Source organism: Periophthalmus magnuspinnatus, chromosome 18 (assembly GCF_009829125.3).
Source record: "Periophthalmus magnuspinnatus isolate fPerMag1 chromosome 18, fPerMag1.2.pri, whole genome shotgun sequence".
Taxonomy (NCBI): Eukaryota; Metazoa; Chordata; class Actinopteri; order Gobiiformes; family Gobiidae; genus Periophthalmus; species Periophthalmus magnuspinnatus.
Window position 1 is genome coordinate 15,827,716 of NC_047143.1, and position 14,897 is coordinate 15,842,612.

At 38.8% G+C, this 14,897-nt stretch overlaps 1 protein-coding gene across 8 annotated transcripts in view; it reads left to right on the plus strand.

The window, feature by feature from the left end:
- nrxn2b (neurexin 2b) overlaps positions 1-14,897 on the plus strand; it is a 1,142,582-nt gene that overhangs the window by 603,261 nt on the left and 524,424 nt on the right. For all 8 annotated transcript variants that reach the window (XM_055228872.1, XM_055228867.1, XM_055228869.1 and 5 more), the window contains one exon: positions 6,178-6,351. In XM_055228872.1, coding sequence (XP_055084847.1) covers positions 6,178-6,351 — 174 coding nt within the window. The remainder of the gene's footprint in view (positions 1-6,177; positions 6,352-14,897) is intronic.

The window sequence follows — 14,897 nt, forward strand, 5'->3', positions numbered from 1 at the left end:
TTAAAAGGTTTGCAGGTGGTCCAAAACATTTTTTTTTCTTTTTTCTCAAATACATGAGAAAAAAATTGTATATTGGCTTAATAAATACATACTGTTGTTAAAATGTATTTTGATGTTTAGAACTCAAGAGATATCAAAGAACATCATGTACAATATATTGATTATTGTGTATCCTATCATCCTGTTAAAAACCCAGTTATTCCCAGCCCTACTTGCCTCCCACGCGCTTGTACCTTGTGCAGCGCAATCCTCTTTCATCTTTCCATCTTGAAAATGCCCTGTTTGTTGTTTTCATATAACAAACTTCATTACCCATAATTCCATATCGGCCAGGGTCCATCTTCCTAGTTTGATTCTAGGACATTTGTCAGTTTGGGCGACAGATAACGAATTCATTGTATTGATTGGAATGCCGGCTAGCCTCAGCTGGGAAATATGATGTGTCAAGTACTCATTAATTCGGGAGAGAAGTTGGCAAACACCGTAGAGTCTTTCCATTAGGCAAAGTCCACATATAATCGACCTTGTGCCTCATTGAGCTCTGAAATGTAGTTTTGTGAGTGAGTTTTTGTGTTTTTTTTTGTTTGTTTAAAGGGGGAGGGGAGGGGTTATTGTGCAAAATCAAATATTTTGAGCTTTTTATATAATGTTATACCTCTCATAAAAAAATATGGTCGTTTTAGATGTCATCCATGCATGTTTGAGTAATCTAGTGATCTCTCCTGGGCCCTGTTTAAAGTCTCCTTACGGTTAGCAGTATGATCCTGTCCAAGACTCAACCCACTAGCCTACATTAGCTATGCTCTTGCACAACAGTTTTCCATAAATATACAAAACACTTACATTTCACAAATCTATTGCAATGTGCAGTAGTTTAATTAGCCAAATGCAAGCATATTGTGTTGTGACAGCATTTTGAAGGGGGAGCGACAACAAGGGAGTAACATGGTGGATCAAACTCTATTATGTGTTAACAGTTAATATTCCATAGATGAGTTGCTTGATGCCCATTTTCTGCTTCCTTAAAGGGCCTATACCCATGTTTTTTATATTTGACATAATTTGTTCTTTCCCCACAGTACAATATATCCTATAAGCAGCTCTTGTCAAAATACGTCTGCTGTGTACTGTCCTCATCTAATTGTGAAGTATTTTCGTGTCTAAGAATCCGGAAGTGTGCAGTTAGTATGCTATGATAGCAAAACTCCACTCTGGCCTCTCAAAGTTGTGAAATGTGCTTAGAACATGGCAATTAGAATGCTCAGAATGTTTAAGGTAGATGAGGAATAACTGGCAAAGGTTTTACACCTTTTTAAGACAGTAAAATCAGGTACAACACCTTTGAATCTTTTCTGTCTTTGTGTTTTCTTTTTTTTTTTTTCTTCTTATTGTTGCCTGACACTCATTTTCTGCCTCCTTAAAGATAAAGCAGTTCTGGTGATGAGAAATGCCTTAAGCGCTGCCAGCTAGCCCTGCTTTTTTTTTTTTTTTTTCTTCACATGCTCACATCAAAGGACCTTTTGTGTTTTTCATAATTTTCACTTTTTTCTTTTCATTATTTGGGGTACAAAGTCACACAGTGGGAGAGGGGGGAATGATTGGCCTTAAAGATGAATAGATGTTGCCTTTTATGTTTGAGTGTAACAAGGACTTAATTGTATTTTAAGATATGACGCAATTGAACTATATCATCTAGGAAGAAGACAAAAAATCAACTTTATGTCAAGTGTCTGGATTGCAGATTGCTGTTTCTCTCTCTTTCTCTCCCATATTATTCTGCAATAGTCTATGTACCATTAGGCTTTTATGTATTTATTTGTATTAGTTTGTTTTGGTTTATTTGAATGGTGACAATGCAGATTAATAAACATCTCTGTAAATGCAGCAGTATTAGCTACAGTGGCTTCTAAAAGTATTCATCCCCCTGTCCCTTTTCAAATTTTGTCAAGTCACAACCACAAATTGTATTTATTTTTTTTATTTATTTTTTTAAATTTGCATTTTATGTGAATAAGTAAAGCAAAATTGGACATATATGCGAATTAGAAAGAAAATTATACATCATTTCCAGATAAAAAAAAGAAAAAAGAAAAGTGCAATGTGCAAAAGTATTTAGCCCCCCTAAGTCAATACTTTGTGGAACTGCCTTTTGCTGCAATTAAAGCTGCAAGTCTTTTGGAGTATGTCTCCACCAGCTTTGCACACCTACAGACTGAAATGTTTTCCCTATTCTTCCTGGCAAAACAGTTCAAGCACTGTCATATTTGATGGAGACTGTTTGTGAATTGCAGTTTTCAGATCTGGTCACAGATTCTCAATTGGATTTATGTCCGGACTTTGGCTGGGCCATTCTAACACATGATCTTTTGCTTTAAACCATTCCATTGTTGCTTTGGTTTTATGTTTAGGATCGTTGTCCTGCTGGAAGGTGAACCTCCACCCCAGTCTCAAGTCTTTTGCAGACTCCAACAGGTTTTCTTACAAAATTGCCCTGTATTTAGCTCCATGCATCTTCCCATCAACTCTGACCAGCTTCCCTGTTCCAGTTGAAGAAAAGCACCCCCACAGCATGATGCTGCCACCACCATGTTTGACTGTGGAGATGGTGTGTTCAGAGTGATGTGCAGTGTGTTTTCCTCCACATGTAGCGTTTTGCTTTTAGGCCAAAAAGATTTTGGTCTCATCAGACCAGAGCACCTTCTTCCACATGTTTGCTATGTCCTCCAAATGACTTCTAGGGAACTGTAAACAAGACTTCTTATGGATGGTTCTCAAAAATGGCTTTCTTTTTTCCACTCTTCCATAAAGACCAGATTTGTGTAGTGCACAATTAATAGTTGTCCCGTGAACAGATTCCCCCACCTGAGCTGTGGATCTCTGCAGCTCTTCCAGAGTCACCATGGACCTCCTGGCTGTATCTCTGATGCAGTAAGTTTTGGTGGACATCCATGTCTGGGTAGGTTTATAGTTGTGCCATACTCTTTCCTTTTCCGGATGATGGATTGAACAGTGCTCCTTGAGATCATTAAATCCAAGCCCTGCTTTAAACTTCACCACAACTTTTTCTCTGACCTGTTTGGTGTGCTCCTTTGACTTAATTTTGTGGTTGGCTCCCAACACTCTCTTAACAAACTTCTGTGGCCTTCACAGCACAGCTGCATTTATCCTGAGACAAGATTACACACAGGTGGACTCTTTTTAGTCATTAGGTTAAGATTCAATCTCTCCAAAATCATTGTCGTAACGCTAGGCATGAGGGACCAAAAATGCAGAACTCAAGTTTCAACATTGTTTATTTACAAGGTGAGGGTTGACAAATGGTAGATCAGACGGTGTGTAGGGAGTGGGGAGTAGCTGTGGTCCGGGGGAAAACGTGAGGAGCTGAATCTGAGACAAGGAGTATTGTACCGGTACAGGGAAGCAGGGTCGAAAGCGGGAGTGCTGAGCTGGTCCAAGGAGCAGGATCTGGTGAGGAGCAAAGGTAATCCGGTAAGCACGTAAAATGCAGAGAAAAAACATGAACAAAGCCGAGCAAGGTATATTCACGTGAACACGCGGACGATCTGGCGCCGAGTGTCGGGTCCTGACTCCTCTTATCCACCGCAGGTGCAGCTGATGAGGATTGCTTCCCGGTGTGCATGGGAGAAGCCAAGATCTCCGCCCAGCTCCAGACTCAGACACGTGAGGGATGGGGAAAGGACAACAAGCGAGGCAGGACAGACTGGGATTTTGCACTTTTAAGTTTTTTATTAAAAAAAAAATTAAAAAAAATGGAAATCTTGTAAAATATTTCCTTCCACTTCACACTTGTATGCCATTTTGTGTTGCTCATTCACATAAAATGCTAAGAAAATGTATTTAAATTTGTGTTTCTGATGTGACAATATGTGACAAAGTTCCATGGGGATGAATACTTTTGCAAGCCACAGTATTAGTTTCCAACTGTAGTCCACAAGCATGGTGTTAAATGCCAGTACACAAGACAACTTATTTACATTATATACAGAAAGGTTAGTAAAATTATAAAAAAAAAATTAAAATTAAATTATTGGTCACAGATTTAATTCTGAAGTAACCATGATTTTAGCATGTTCTTCAAAGTTCTGTTTGTGCCAGTGTTGTGTATATGAGATGGTATAATGTTCCAGAACAGGACAGATTGGCTGAAGGCAGTTTTTCTTGAGGGAATGACTAGATTCTTTGAAGTAGAATCTAGTCATCTAGATCTGCTACTCTGTTTAAAGAAATCAGAAAATTGTGATGGAGCCATGCCATGTAGGATTTCAAAGACCAGATTTATGTTATGAAAAAAACAAAATCATCATTAAAACACAATTGTAAGGATTTTGTATCAAGATGTATGACTATAATGAAAGATAGTTGTTACGATCAGAATTTTTCCTGTGACCTATAGTGTTATACAGGGGTCAATACTTGCCCCACTTAAGGTCTATTTAAAAATGTAAAGCTTGACTGAGGATTTTGAAACTGCAGCATATATTAGATTAGCACAAATTTGAAGGTTTGGATGTGCAAAATCCTGAATGGCATTTCAACTTGGAAGTAAAACAAAAGTGCAGCAGAGCAAAATTGCTGCAATAGTGGAAACCAACTTGCATTTACAAACTTAAAGTCCTTGTAGATCTTTGTAGATCTTCCCCAGACAAATGAATCCGATGTTCGCCATTCTGTGATTGACACTACCTCTGTTTAGTATTTTTGCTCTAAAGATGATCTCTAAATATATTCTTGTCCTCTTTGCCTGTCAGTCTGAGCTGTGGCCCCATCCGTCCTTGTCAGGTCCCGGGCCCTTCTTTAATTCATGTAATCGTGTGGAGTTGTGGAGTAATGACAGGCGTTTTGTCAGGGGGACGCCTCTCCGGAGCATAATTCCCTAAATTCACCCGCCATGCCTTTAAGATGTCAATCCTCTCTCTCTCTCTTTCTCTCTCTCCCTTTCTCCTCCTCTGCTCTGTGTCTCTTTTCTATCTCCTATCTCTCACTTATCTCTCATCCTCTTCCTCTCCCACTTACTTTCTTCTCTCTTTTCTCTCCCTCTTCCCTTTCCTCCCCTCTTTCTCTTCCTCTTTCATTTCTCCCCTCTTTCATTTGTATATCTCTCTCCCTCTCTCTGTTATTTTTCTCTCTTCCTCTCTTGCCTTTCCCTCACTCTCTCTGTTCATCTGCCCCCCCCTCTCCTCCCTAGCTCTCTCTCCACTCTCCCTGCTTTCATTGATCCCTCCCTCTTTCTCTACCTATCCGCTCCTTCTCACTCCCCCTCTCCTGTGGCAACATACCTCCATCTGGAAGCGTTCCCAGTCAATCTTGAGCTACTCGCGCAGAACAGTGGTTCCCAAACGGGCACGGAGGGGCTCATTTGGCCTTTAATAAAACAATACTAAAAGATGGGAGTTCAAGCGAGGCATTTCAAACAAGAGGAAACACTATTGGATATAAAAGGGAGATTTTGGCTTTGTGCAACAGCAATAGCAACCTATTTCCCCTCAATCAATGCATTTCTGTACATAGTTATGGGTCATACCAGCCACACTATTGTTACTATTATTGTATTTTACTTCTACTTAAAATTATGTAATTTCCACTTCTTTTGATAGTGCTCTGACTACCACAATCTACCACTACTACTACTACTACTATAACCACTAACTGCTTAGATTCAACTATATTTATCCCCAAGAGGAATGTAATAAAGACTTTTTATTTTTTTTTATTAGTATTACCATTACACTTGTACAGTGCAATGAATTATACTCATATAAATACTGTTTTTATACTAATAATACTACTAACATTAACCACATGACATATAACCACTACTACTACTACTACTGCTACCTACATTTATACTCTTACTTATACTCTTATTTGTATGTCATAACTATTCTTCCAATTACTCTTACTACAAACTACTGCTGCTCTTAGTACAACAACTACTACTTCTACTACTACTACTACTATTAGTTACAACTATTGTCACAACTAAAACTTGTACAAATCCTACTACAATCAGTTCGACAACAATGTATTCAAACTTGGAATATACACATCATTATGCAAAAAGTACATTGCAAAATAATAATGTCTGATTCCCTGCCTTACAAATCATTAGATTAAATTATGTATGTAATATATATGTTGTTGTGCTGTGTTTTGCAGGAGAGCTGTACATCGGTGGCGTGAACAGGAACATGTACAGTAATCTGCCCAAGCTGATCGCGTCCCGGGACGGGTACCAGGGCTGCCTGGCCTCTGTGGACCTTAATGGGAGACTGCCCGACCTGATTGCGGATGCCCTCCACCGGGTGGGCCAGGTGGAACGAGGCTGCGATGGTGAGTGGACACTTCCACCTACTTTTGAATAGACAGCTTACCATTTTGCAATCTTCTTCCCTTATTAGGCCCATATTACGCTATTTTCTGATCTATGTTATAATGTTGTTTCCTTATCAATTACATCCAGGGAGTTGTTTTGTTTCATTCACACGTTTAACACATAAACCCTGCACACCTTGTATTGTCATGTGGAAATACAAGAAGTGCCCCACTGGTGGTTTTAAACTCCATACACCTTTAGGCCTGGAATTTCCAGTCTCTGCTGAACTCAAAGTAAAAGGTAGTTGTTAACTTGAAAACTACCACTTCATAACATCATAAGGTGGAATAGAGTATTTTGAGCTTTAGAGATGTAGACAGACAAATAATAAAGGATTAGTGAAATATATGTGAATGAAACAAAACATAATTTTGAGTATGTTTCGGTGAGGTAACGGCATTGTAACATGGCTTGAAGCTCACAATCCATTTTGTGTAATACGACCTTGTGTTTTTTTGTTTTGTTTGTTTGTTTGTTTGTTTTTTATATATAGATTTGCTTATAATCATGCTGGTAAAAGTTCTAAAAAAAACCCCCAAAACATTGCAATGACAACCACCAGGAAAAAATATGAAACAATAAAAAAAATAATGATAAAATACAGCAGCCATGAAAATGTGTTAGCAGTGTACAAAATCAAATTGCCGTGAGAAAAATGTTGTCTTCAGAGGCTAAAATTAAAGATATTTTCTGGCAGCCATGTTCTCTGTACTAAGGACATTTCTACACCTTTGAAGCCTCAAGATTCGGTTGCAAAAAAATAATCTGTTTTTCCACAGTTGGGTTCAAAGACAGTTCGGATAAAAGGACGCTACGGACAACAAATGTTTTCCTGTCTAAATATTAACAGTATTTGAAGGAAATTGTTATTGCAAAAATAATAATAATAATAATAATAATAATAATAATAATAATAATAATAATAATCCTCTTTTCTCTGTAATGTTATGATGTAGATGAGTTTCTCTTCATGGTTTGTTGCATTCTTGACGAGGGAGAAGGACCAAAAAAAAAAACCAAAAAAACACTGCATTTCAGTACTATGAGTTAATAATACTATGTTTTAAAAAAAAGCAATACATATACCCAAAACATGCACCGTAGGTAAAATCCTCCAGCTAGTCCTGACCAAGGCTAGCTGAAGATTTGGGTATGGGTCCCCACTGCTCCTGACAGTGTCATTGAAGGGTAGGTCAAATGCAGAGGACAAATTTCCCTATGGGGACAGTAAGGTGCACCTTAATGCACATGCAGTGGTAATGCCCTATATATTTTCTTACTAGTCTATGTTAAACCCCAATAGGCTAAATTATAAAGATTTTGACTGAGTTAACTTTTGTAGTATTGTAAGTAACATTTTTTTACCAGGCCGTACATAGAAAAATATAAAATCCAAAAATATCTGTCAGAAAAAAACAAAACAAAAACATAATTCTATTGAGGTAAGCATTAAATAAAAATAGAAATACATAAATATGAATATGAAATATGAAAATAGCAAAGTACATTTTCATTATTATTCAGTGTATTGTACAACTATTAAAAACTGCACTCTGTGACTCATTTTACCCCTAATTGGCCTTGTGTGTGTGTCTGTGCTGTTAACTTCCCATGTGAGTTTGTGTTCTGTCGCGAGACCTCACGAGAGGCGCGGTTCTCGCTGTTCTTACCTGTGTGTCAAGATGGTGGCTGAATAAAATTTTCTCTGCAACAAGATCTTCGTGTTTTTGGGAATTTACATGGTAGCAGAGGATGGTTACCAATTACAGAGTACCGCCGAAGTTTGACGAAGCCAGGCCTTACGAGTGTTGGAAAAATGAAGTTAGTATCTGGAGACTTGTTACGGAGCTGGACGAGAAAAAGCAGGCGCTCGCGGTGGCACTTGGGCTCGAAGGGAGAGCCCGAGAAACAGCGTTGGAAATATCCGCGGAGGATTTGAACAAGGATAACGGTATGGAAACGTTACTTGCAAAATTGGATACAGTGTTTTTGAGAGAAGAAAAAGGCCGCGCTTACGAAGCGTACTCTTATTTTGACTCGATAACAAAAGACAGTGCGGTGTCCATGGCGGACTATATCATTGACTTTGAGCAGAGATACAACCGAATGAAAAAGTACAACATGACTCTGCCTGACGCTGTACTTGCCTTCAAGCTCCTGGACACGGCGTGTCTGGAGGAGAAAAACAGACAACTCGCGCTTACTGCGTGCACTGAGCTCACTTTTGTATCTATGAAGTCAGCGTTAAAATGGATCTTTGGTGGAAAGACAACAGGTGGAACGAACAACAACGAAAATCAAGATACAGCGTTTTTCAAGGTGAAAAAAACGACCGGAAAATCCAGACGTAGTGGCCCATCACAGAGCGCACATCAGCGGCAGTGGCCACAGCAAGGCACCAATCCACTGGACAAATACGGCAGGCGAACGAGATGCGCCATTTGTCAGAGCACGTACCATTGGGCAAAAGACTGTCCTCATCGGAGGAATGAAGTTAAGTTGACTGAAGATGAAAATGTGGAGGAGTGTAACATTACCCTGTTTACTAAAGTGGCTATGACTGACTCAGAGATCTTCTTAACAGAGTCATTGGCTCTGCCATCATTGACACGGCTTGTACACGTACTGTGTGTGGTCAAAAGTGGCTAGACAGTTACGTGAAGGATCTTACCAAAAGACAAATAAACAAACTGATGCAAACGGAATCTCCCAGCCACAAACCATTTAGATTTGGAGATGGCCAAGTTGTGTACTCCAACAGAAAAGTGAAACTCCCAGCCAAAATAGGACCTACAAAGTGCCACATTGAAACTGAAGTAGTTCCTGCTGATATTCCTCTCTTGTTGAGCAAAATGTCCCTGAAGAGAGCAGGAACTGTTTTGGACATGGAGAATGACAGAGTTAACATGTTCAAGCGGCCTGTGCCTCTGGAGCTCACTAGCTCAGGACACTATTGTGTGGACATTAGAGATGTAAATGCAGAAGTGAGCTGTAATGACAATGGTGTTCTGGTTGTTACTGCAGACATGTCCATAAAAGAAAAGCATAAAGTTCTCCTGAAACTTCACAAGCAGTTTGGCCATGCCTCTGCAGAGAGGCTGCAGAAGCTCATCCACAGCTCTGGAAATACTGATCAAGACTGTCCAGTCATCCTGCAAGAAATCATTCGTGACTGTGAAATATGTCAAAGATACAGCAGAACCAAGCCCAAGACTGCTATTGGTTTGCCCTTAGCCTCAGAGTACAATGAGACAGTGGCAATGGATCTACATGAGCTGGAACCTGGTGTATGGTACCTCCACATCATCAACCACTTCACACGCTTCAGCGCTGGAAACATTGTGAGGACCAAGAAGCTGTCGGAGATTGTTAACTCTTTCATTCACTCGTGGATAAGTGTCCATGGAGCACCAAAACGGATCTACACTGACAATGGCGGAGAGTTCAACAATGAGGAGATACGAGACATGGCAGAAAACTTCAACATTAAGATAAAGACTACAGCAGGATACAGTCCTTGGAGCAACGGGTTGTTGGAGAGACACAACATGACACTGACCGAGATCCTCATGAAGGTGAAAAAGGAAAATGGGTGTGGTTGGCAAATTGCTTTAGACTGGGCCCTTATGGCTAAGAACAGTATGATCAATGTGCATGGTTACAGCCCACATCAGCTAGTATTTGGTCAAAATCCTAATCTCCCTTCTGTTTTGGTTGATAAGCCACCTGCTCTAGAGGGCACAACTATGAGCACCAGAGTAGGGCAGCACATAGTGGCACTACATGCCTCCAGGAGAGCTTTCACAGAGGTGGAATGCTCAGAAAGAATAAGGAGGGCACTACGCAAGCAGCTTAGGCCTACAGATGACAAGTATGAGACAGGAGACAGAGTGTACTATAAACGAGCTGACAGTACAGAGTGGAAAGGTCCAGGTGTAGTTATTGGTCAGGATGGGTCTGTGGTGTTTATCAGACATGGGGGGATCTTTGCACGTGTGCACCAGTCCAGGTTGAGTAAAGTGAATGCACAAGATGCAGAGAAACAGATATTGCACACTACTCCTGAAAACAACAAAGAAAATAAAAACACAGTGACGATTGATGTGTCAGAAAGTTCAGATGGTGAACAAAGAGGTGAAGAAGAAGAAGAACAAATCAACAGCAACAGTGAAACAGCAGTGAAAACAACAGTGAAAGTGAAATGACAGAAAATCCCAGACAAATTAATGTTACACCTCCTGAAACAGATTGTTATGTAACTTCTGATTCAAAACTGAAAATAGGGCAGAAAGTCACATTTACTAACAGAGAAGATGGTGTTCAGTACACTGCCAGAGTCTTAAGCAGAGCAGGGAAAGCAAAAGGGCAGTACAAAGATTGGTACAATGTGCAATATCTTGAGCCAGATGGCAGTGAGGGGCAAAAGCAAGCATTAGACATGTCACATGTTGACATCCTTGACATTGAGTCTGAAAATGTGGACAATGATGTTCTTATTACTAAAGATATTTCTTTTGATAGTGCTAAACAGCAAGAAATCGAGAATTGGCAAAACAATAATGTTTTTGAGGAAGTCACAGATAGAGGTCAAAAATGTGTATCTACTAGATGGGTCTGTACACTAAAAGAAACGCCAAATGGTATTGTCCCAAAGGCACAGCTTGTAGCAAGAGGTTTTGAAGAGGTAAATATTCAGAGTTTACAGAAAGACTCTCCCACATGTGCATCTGAGTCACTTAGATTGCTGTTAGCTGTTGCCAGTCAAAACAAGTGGAAGGTTCACTCTATGGACATTAAATCTGCCTTCTTGCAGGGTATGGAACTCTCGAGAGACATTTACATTCGATCCCCACCCGAAGTGGGTGTGGACGGTGTACTGTGGAAACTAAAGAAATGTGTGTATGGACTTGCAGATGCCTCCCTCTACTGGTACAACAAGGTTAAAGAACTGATGCTGAACACTGGTGGTAAAATGTCTCAGGTTGATCCTGCAGTGTTCTATTGGCTGAATGACCATTCTGAGGTCACAGGTTTACTGGCATGTCATGTAGATGATTTTCTTTGGGCAGGATCCGAGCACTTTGTAACGAATGTGATTCCTGTACTTAAATCTACCTTTCATGTAGGACGTGAAGAACATGAGAGTTTTTCTTATGTGGGGATGGACATTACCACAGTTGGTCATAAAGTATTAGTTCATCAGCACAATTACTTACAAAATCTGCAACCAATCCATTTACAGGCTGCCCGGGCTGTGCAGAGGGATGCTCTCTTAAACGAAACAGAGACAGAGCAGCTCAGGTCCAAAATAGGACAGATCTTGTGGGTTGCTAAACAAACAAGGCCAGATGTAATGTTTGACACATGTAGCCTAGCATCCAACATTAAAAAGGCTACCGTCCAGTCTATTCATGAAGTGAACAAAGTGATCCGTAGACTTAAGTCAGAGAAGGTCACACTTAAGTTTCAGTACTTAGGAAACAATGCTGATTTGAGTCTAGTTGTCTTCAGTGATGCTTCTCTTGGCAATCTTCCAGATGGTGGCACACAGGGAGGAGTTTTGATTGCACTCATGGGTAAAGATGGCAAGTTTTCCCCTCTGTTTTGGCAGTCTAAGAAGATCAGACGTGTGGTGAGAAGCACTCTGGCAGGAGAAACCCTTGCCATGTCAGATGGTATAGACAATGCAATGTTTCTGGCCACACTGTTTTCTGAGCTCACTACTGGAAATGCAAGTCTGAATGCTCTTCCCCTTATCTGTGTTACCGGCAACCATTCACTTTTTGATGCACTTAAGTCTACTAAGTAGGTCACAGAGAAGAGGCTCAGGCTAGAAATAAGCAGCATCAAGGAGCTTTTACAATCTAAGAAAATAAAAGAGGTCCGTTGGTCAGAGGCTAAGTCATAGCTTGCTGACTGTCTCACTAAAAAGGGAGCCTCATCCCTTATGCTTTTCAGGGCTCTAGATGAGGGTTTGTGGCTTATTTATTTTATTTATTTATTTATTGTAATTGTTTTAATTTTTTTTGTTAAACCAAAAACTGTTTTGCCATTATGCCACTAATACTTTTGTGTGCAGTTATTGTTCTGAAATAAGGGTGTTAACTTACCAAAGCACACTTAAAATATGCTTTTAATTTATTTTTCTTTAAAGAGAGAGGGAGATTGTTAACTTCCCATGTGAGTTTGTGTTCTGTCGCGAGACCTCACGAGAGGCGCGGTTCTCGCTGTTCTTACCTGTGTGTCAAGATGGTGGCTGAATAAAATTTTCTCTGCAACAAGATCCTCGTGTTTTTGGGAATTTACATGTGCTACTTGAACTTCAACCAAGGGACTGAGTGGCATATTTTACTTCATTTCCGATTTGGCTTGCAATTATATTTTATTTTATACCATTCATCATTGCCTCCTTGTAATAACAAAAATTTTGCAACATGCTGCACCACCTTATAATTTTTACCAGTCATTTCTTCCATATAGACACTGTCATTGATTTTGCAGTGAGAGCATGTCATCCTAATGTCATTATCAGGGATGATTATGTTAGGTAGAACAATCCAGTGGTAGAGGGACTTTCAAGGGCAAAGCACAACAAGACTCCTAAAAACATAAAAAGGCAAACATCAACAACAACAACAACAAAAAAGTATTTCTATAAAGCTTCAAGAATGAATATATATATATATATATATATATATATATATATATATATATATATATATATATATATATATATATATATATATATATATATATATATATATATATATATATATATATATAGTATACATTCCTGTTTTTATACAATGAATCATGAATGATTTTTGTTATTTTTGTTGATTTATCATTATTTGTTCATTTAACTTATATCTTGTCATTCCACCAGTTTTTTTTTTTTATACATTTTTTAAATTTATTTGATACATGTCATTTTTTATCTGTCTTATACACACATATATACATCTAAAATTACAATGTGTTGCATTTGTTGTCATTTCACCTCTCCTCACACCACCCCAGTGTCCCGAGCCTCCCCTGCCTCTGTTGTTAATCCTTGAGTATAATGCAGGATTTTTGGCTCCTGACTTTCCCACACACCACCTCTTCACCCCCCCACATGCACGCCCCTTCTCTCTCCTCCCTCTCAGTGCACCGTCGGCGGAGAGCACAAGCCTTGATTTCCCTTAGGGCTGCACCGACCAACTTGATGTAGCACTGAACCAGCCATTTCTTTTCTTTTTTTTTTTTGTTCTTCATCCCTTCATCCATCGTGCTGTTACTTGACTTTTTACCTGAACATGTTTTCAACCTGGATTTAAAACATTAAAGCCACACTATATAACTTTTCAGCCAAAAGATATACAAAAATAAAAGCATGCATATATATATATATATATATATATATATATATATATATATATATATATATATATATATATATATATATATATATATATATATATATATATATATATATATATATATATATATATATATATATATATATATACATATTACAATATATCTGTACTGGGCACAAGAATAGTTTACTTTATTATATGAAAAGTTATAATTCCATCCTGTCAACTTAGTTGACAGGATGGTGCCGGAGACCCTCACAGTTATAACTGACCACTTGCAATGGCATGGATGTGCAGATTTCTATAGCAAAACTTATGCATTTGAGCAGAAGTAATATGTAAAATTTTCAGCTCTACTCTAAAGGAGATTTTCAATAATACATAGTACATAGACCACAAATTTACCTTTAAAAAAAGGAATAACGCACACCGAGACATTAACAAACTTGCCTGAATGAGAGCAAGGCCACGTTTTGGAAATATGTGATGTCACTAAGCACATTCAGTTTTCACTCATTTACTTATTCATTCATCCATCCATCCTGATTTCAGGTCCATTACAGATCATATTAGAATTAGAATCACATTATAATTAGAATTATGTCATAAATTTCAAGTAAACATTAGCAGTAAGTTATAATAGTTTAAATAATAGTTTTATGATAATTATCAGCTAGTTTATCTTCTAGTTATTACAGTATATGTTTTTTTTTTTTTTTATCATACTTTTGTTCACATTTACTTCCTTGTCTGACTGAAACAACATCACCCTTAATGCAGATGCCTTTCCCACAGTTATTCCGCCTAGATTTGAGCCATGTCTTTGCTGTTTAGGTACTCTCCAGGGTGGGGAATATGGAGTGGTACGATGAGGAAGAAGGAGGGGAGGGGAAGAGGGGCTCCTCTCATAAGGCCTAGAGGTGAACAGAGAGCAGGCGTGTCCTGAAAGAGTGTCCCTGAGTCAGCTAAATACTGCTAATGCCCACAACCAAGAGCATAGTGTAGAAGTGTTGAAATATATATGCATTATAGTGATGGGGGGAGTGAGACTAAACTAAGCTTGAATCATTTCTAATAAACTATTTGTTCATGATTAATTACATCTATGATCATGCTTTATTAATTAATAGGAGTACACTATC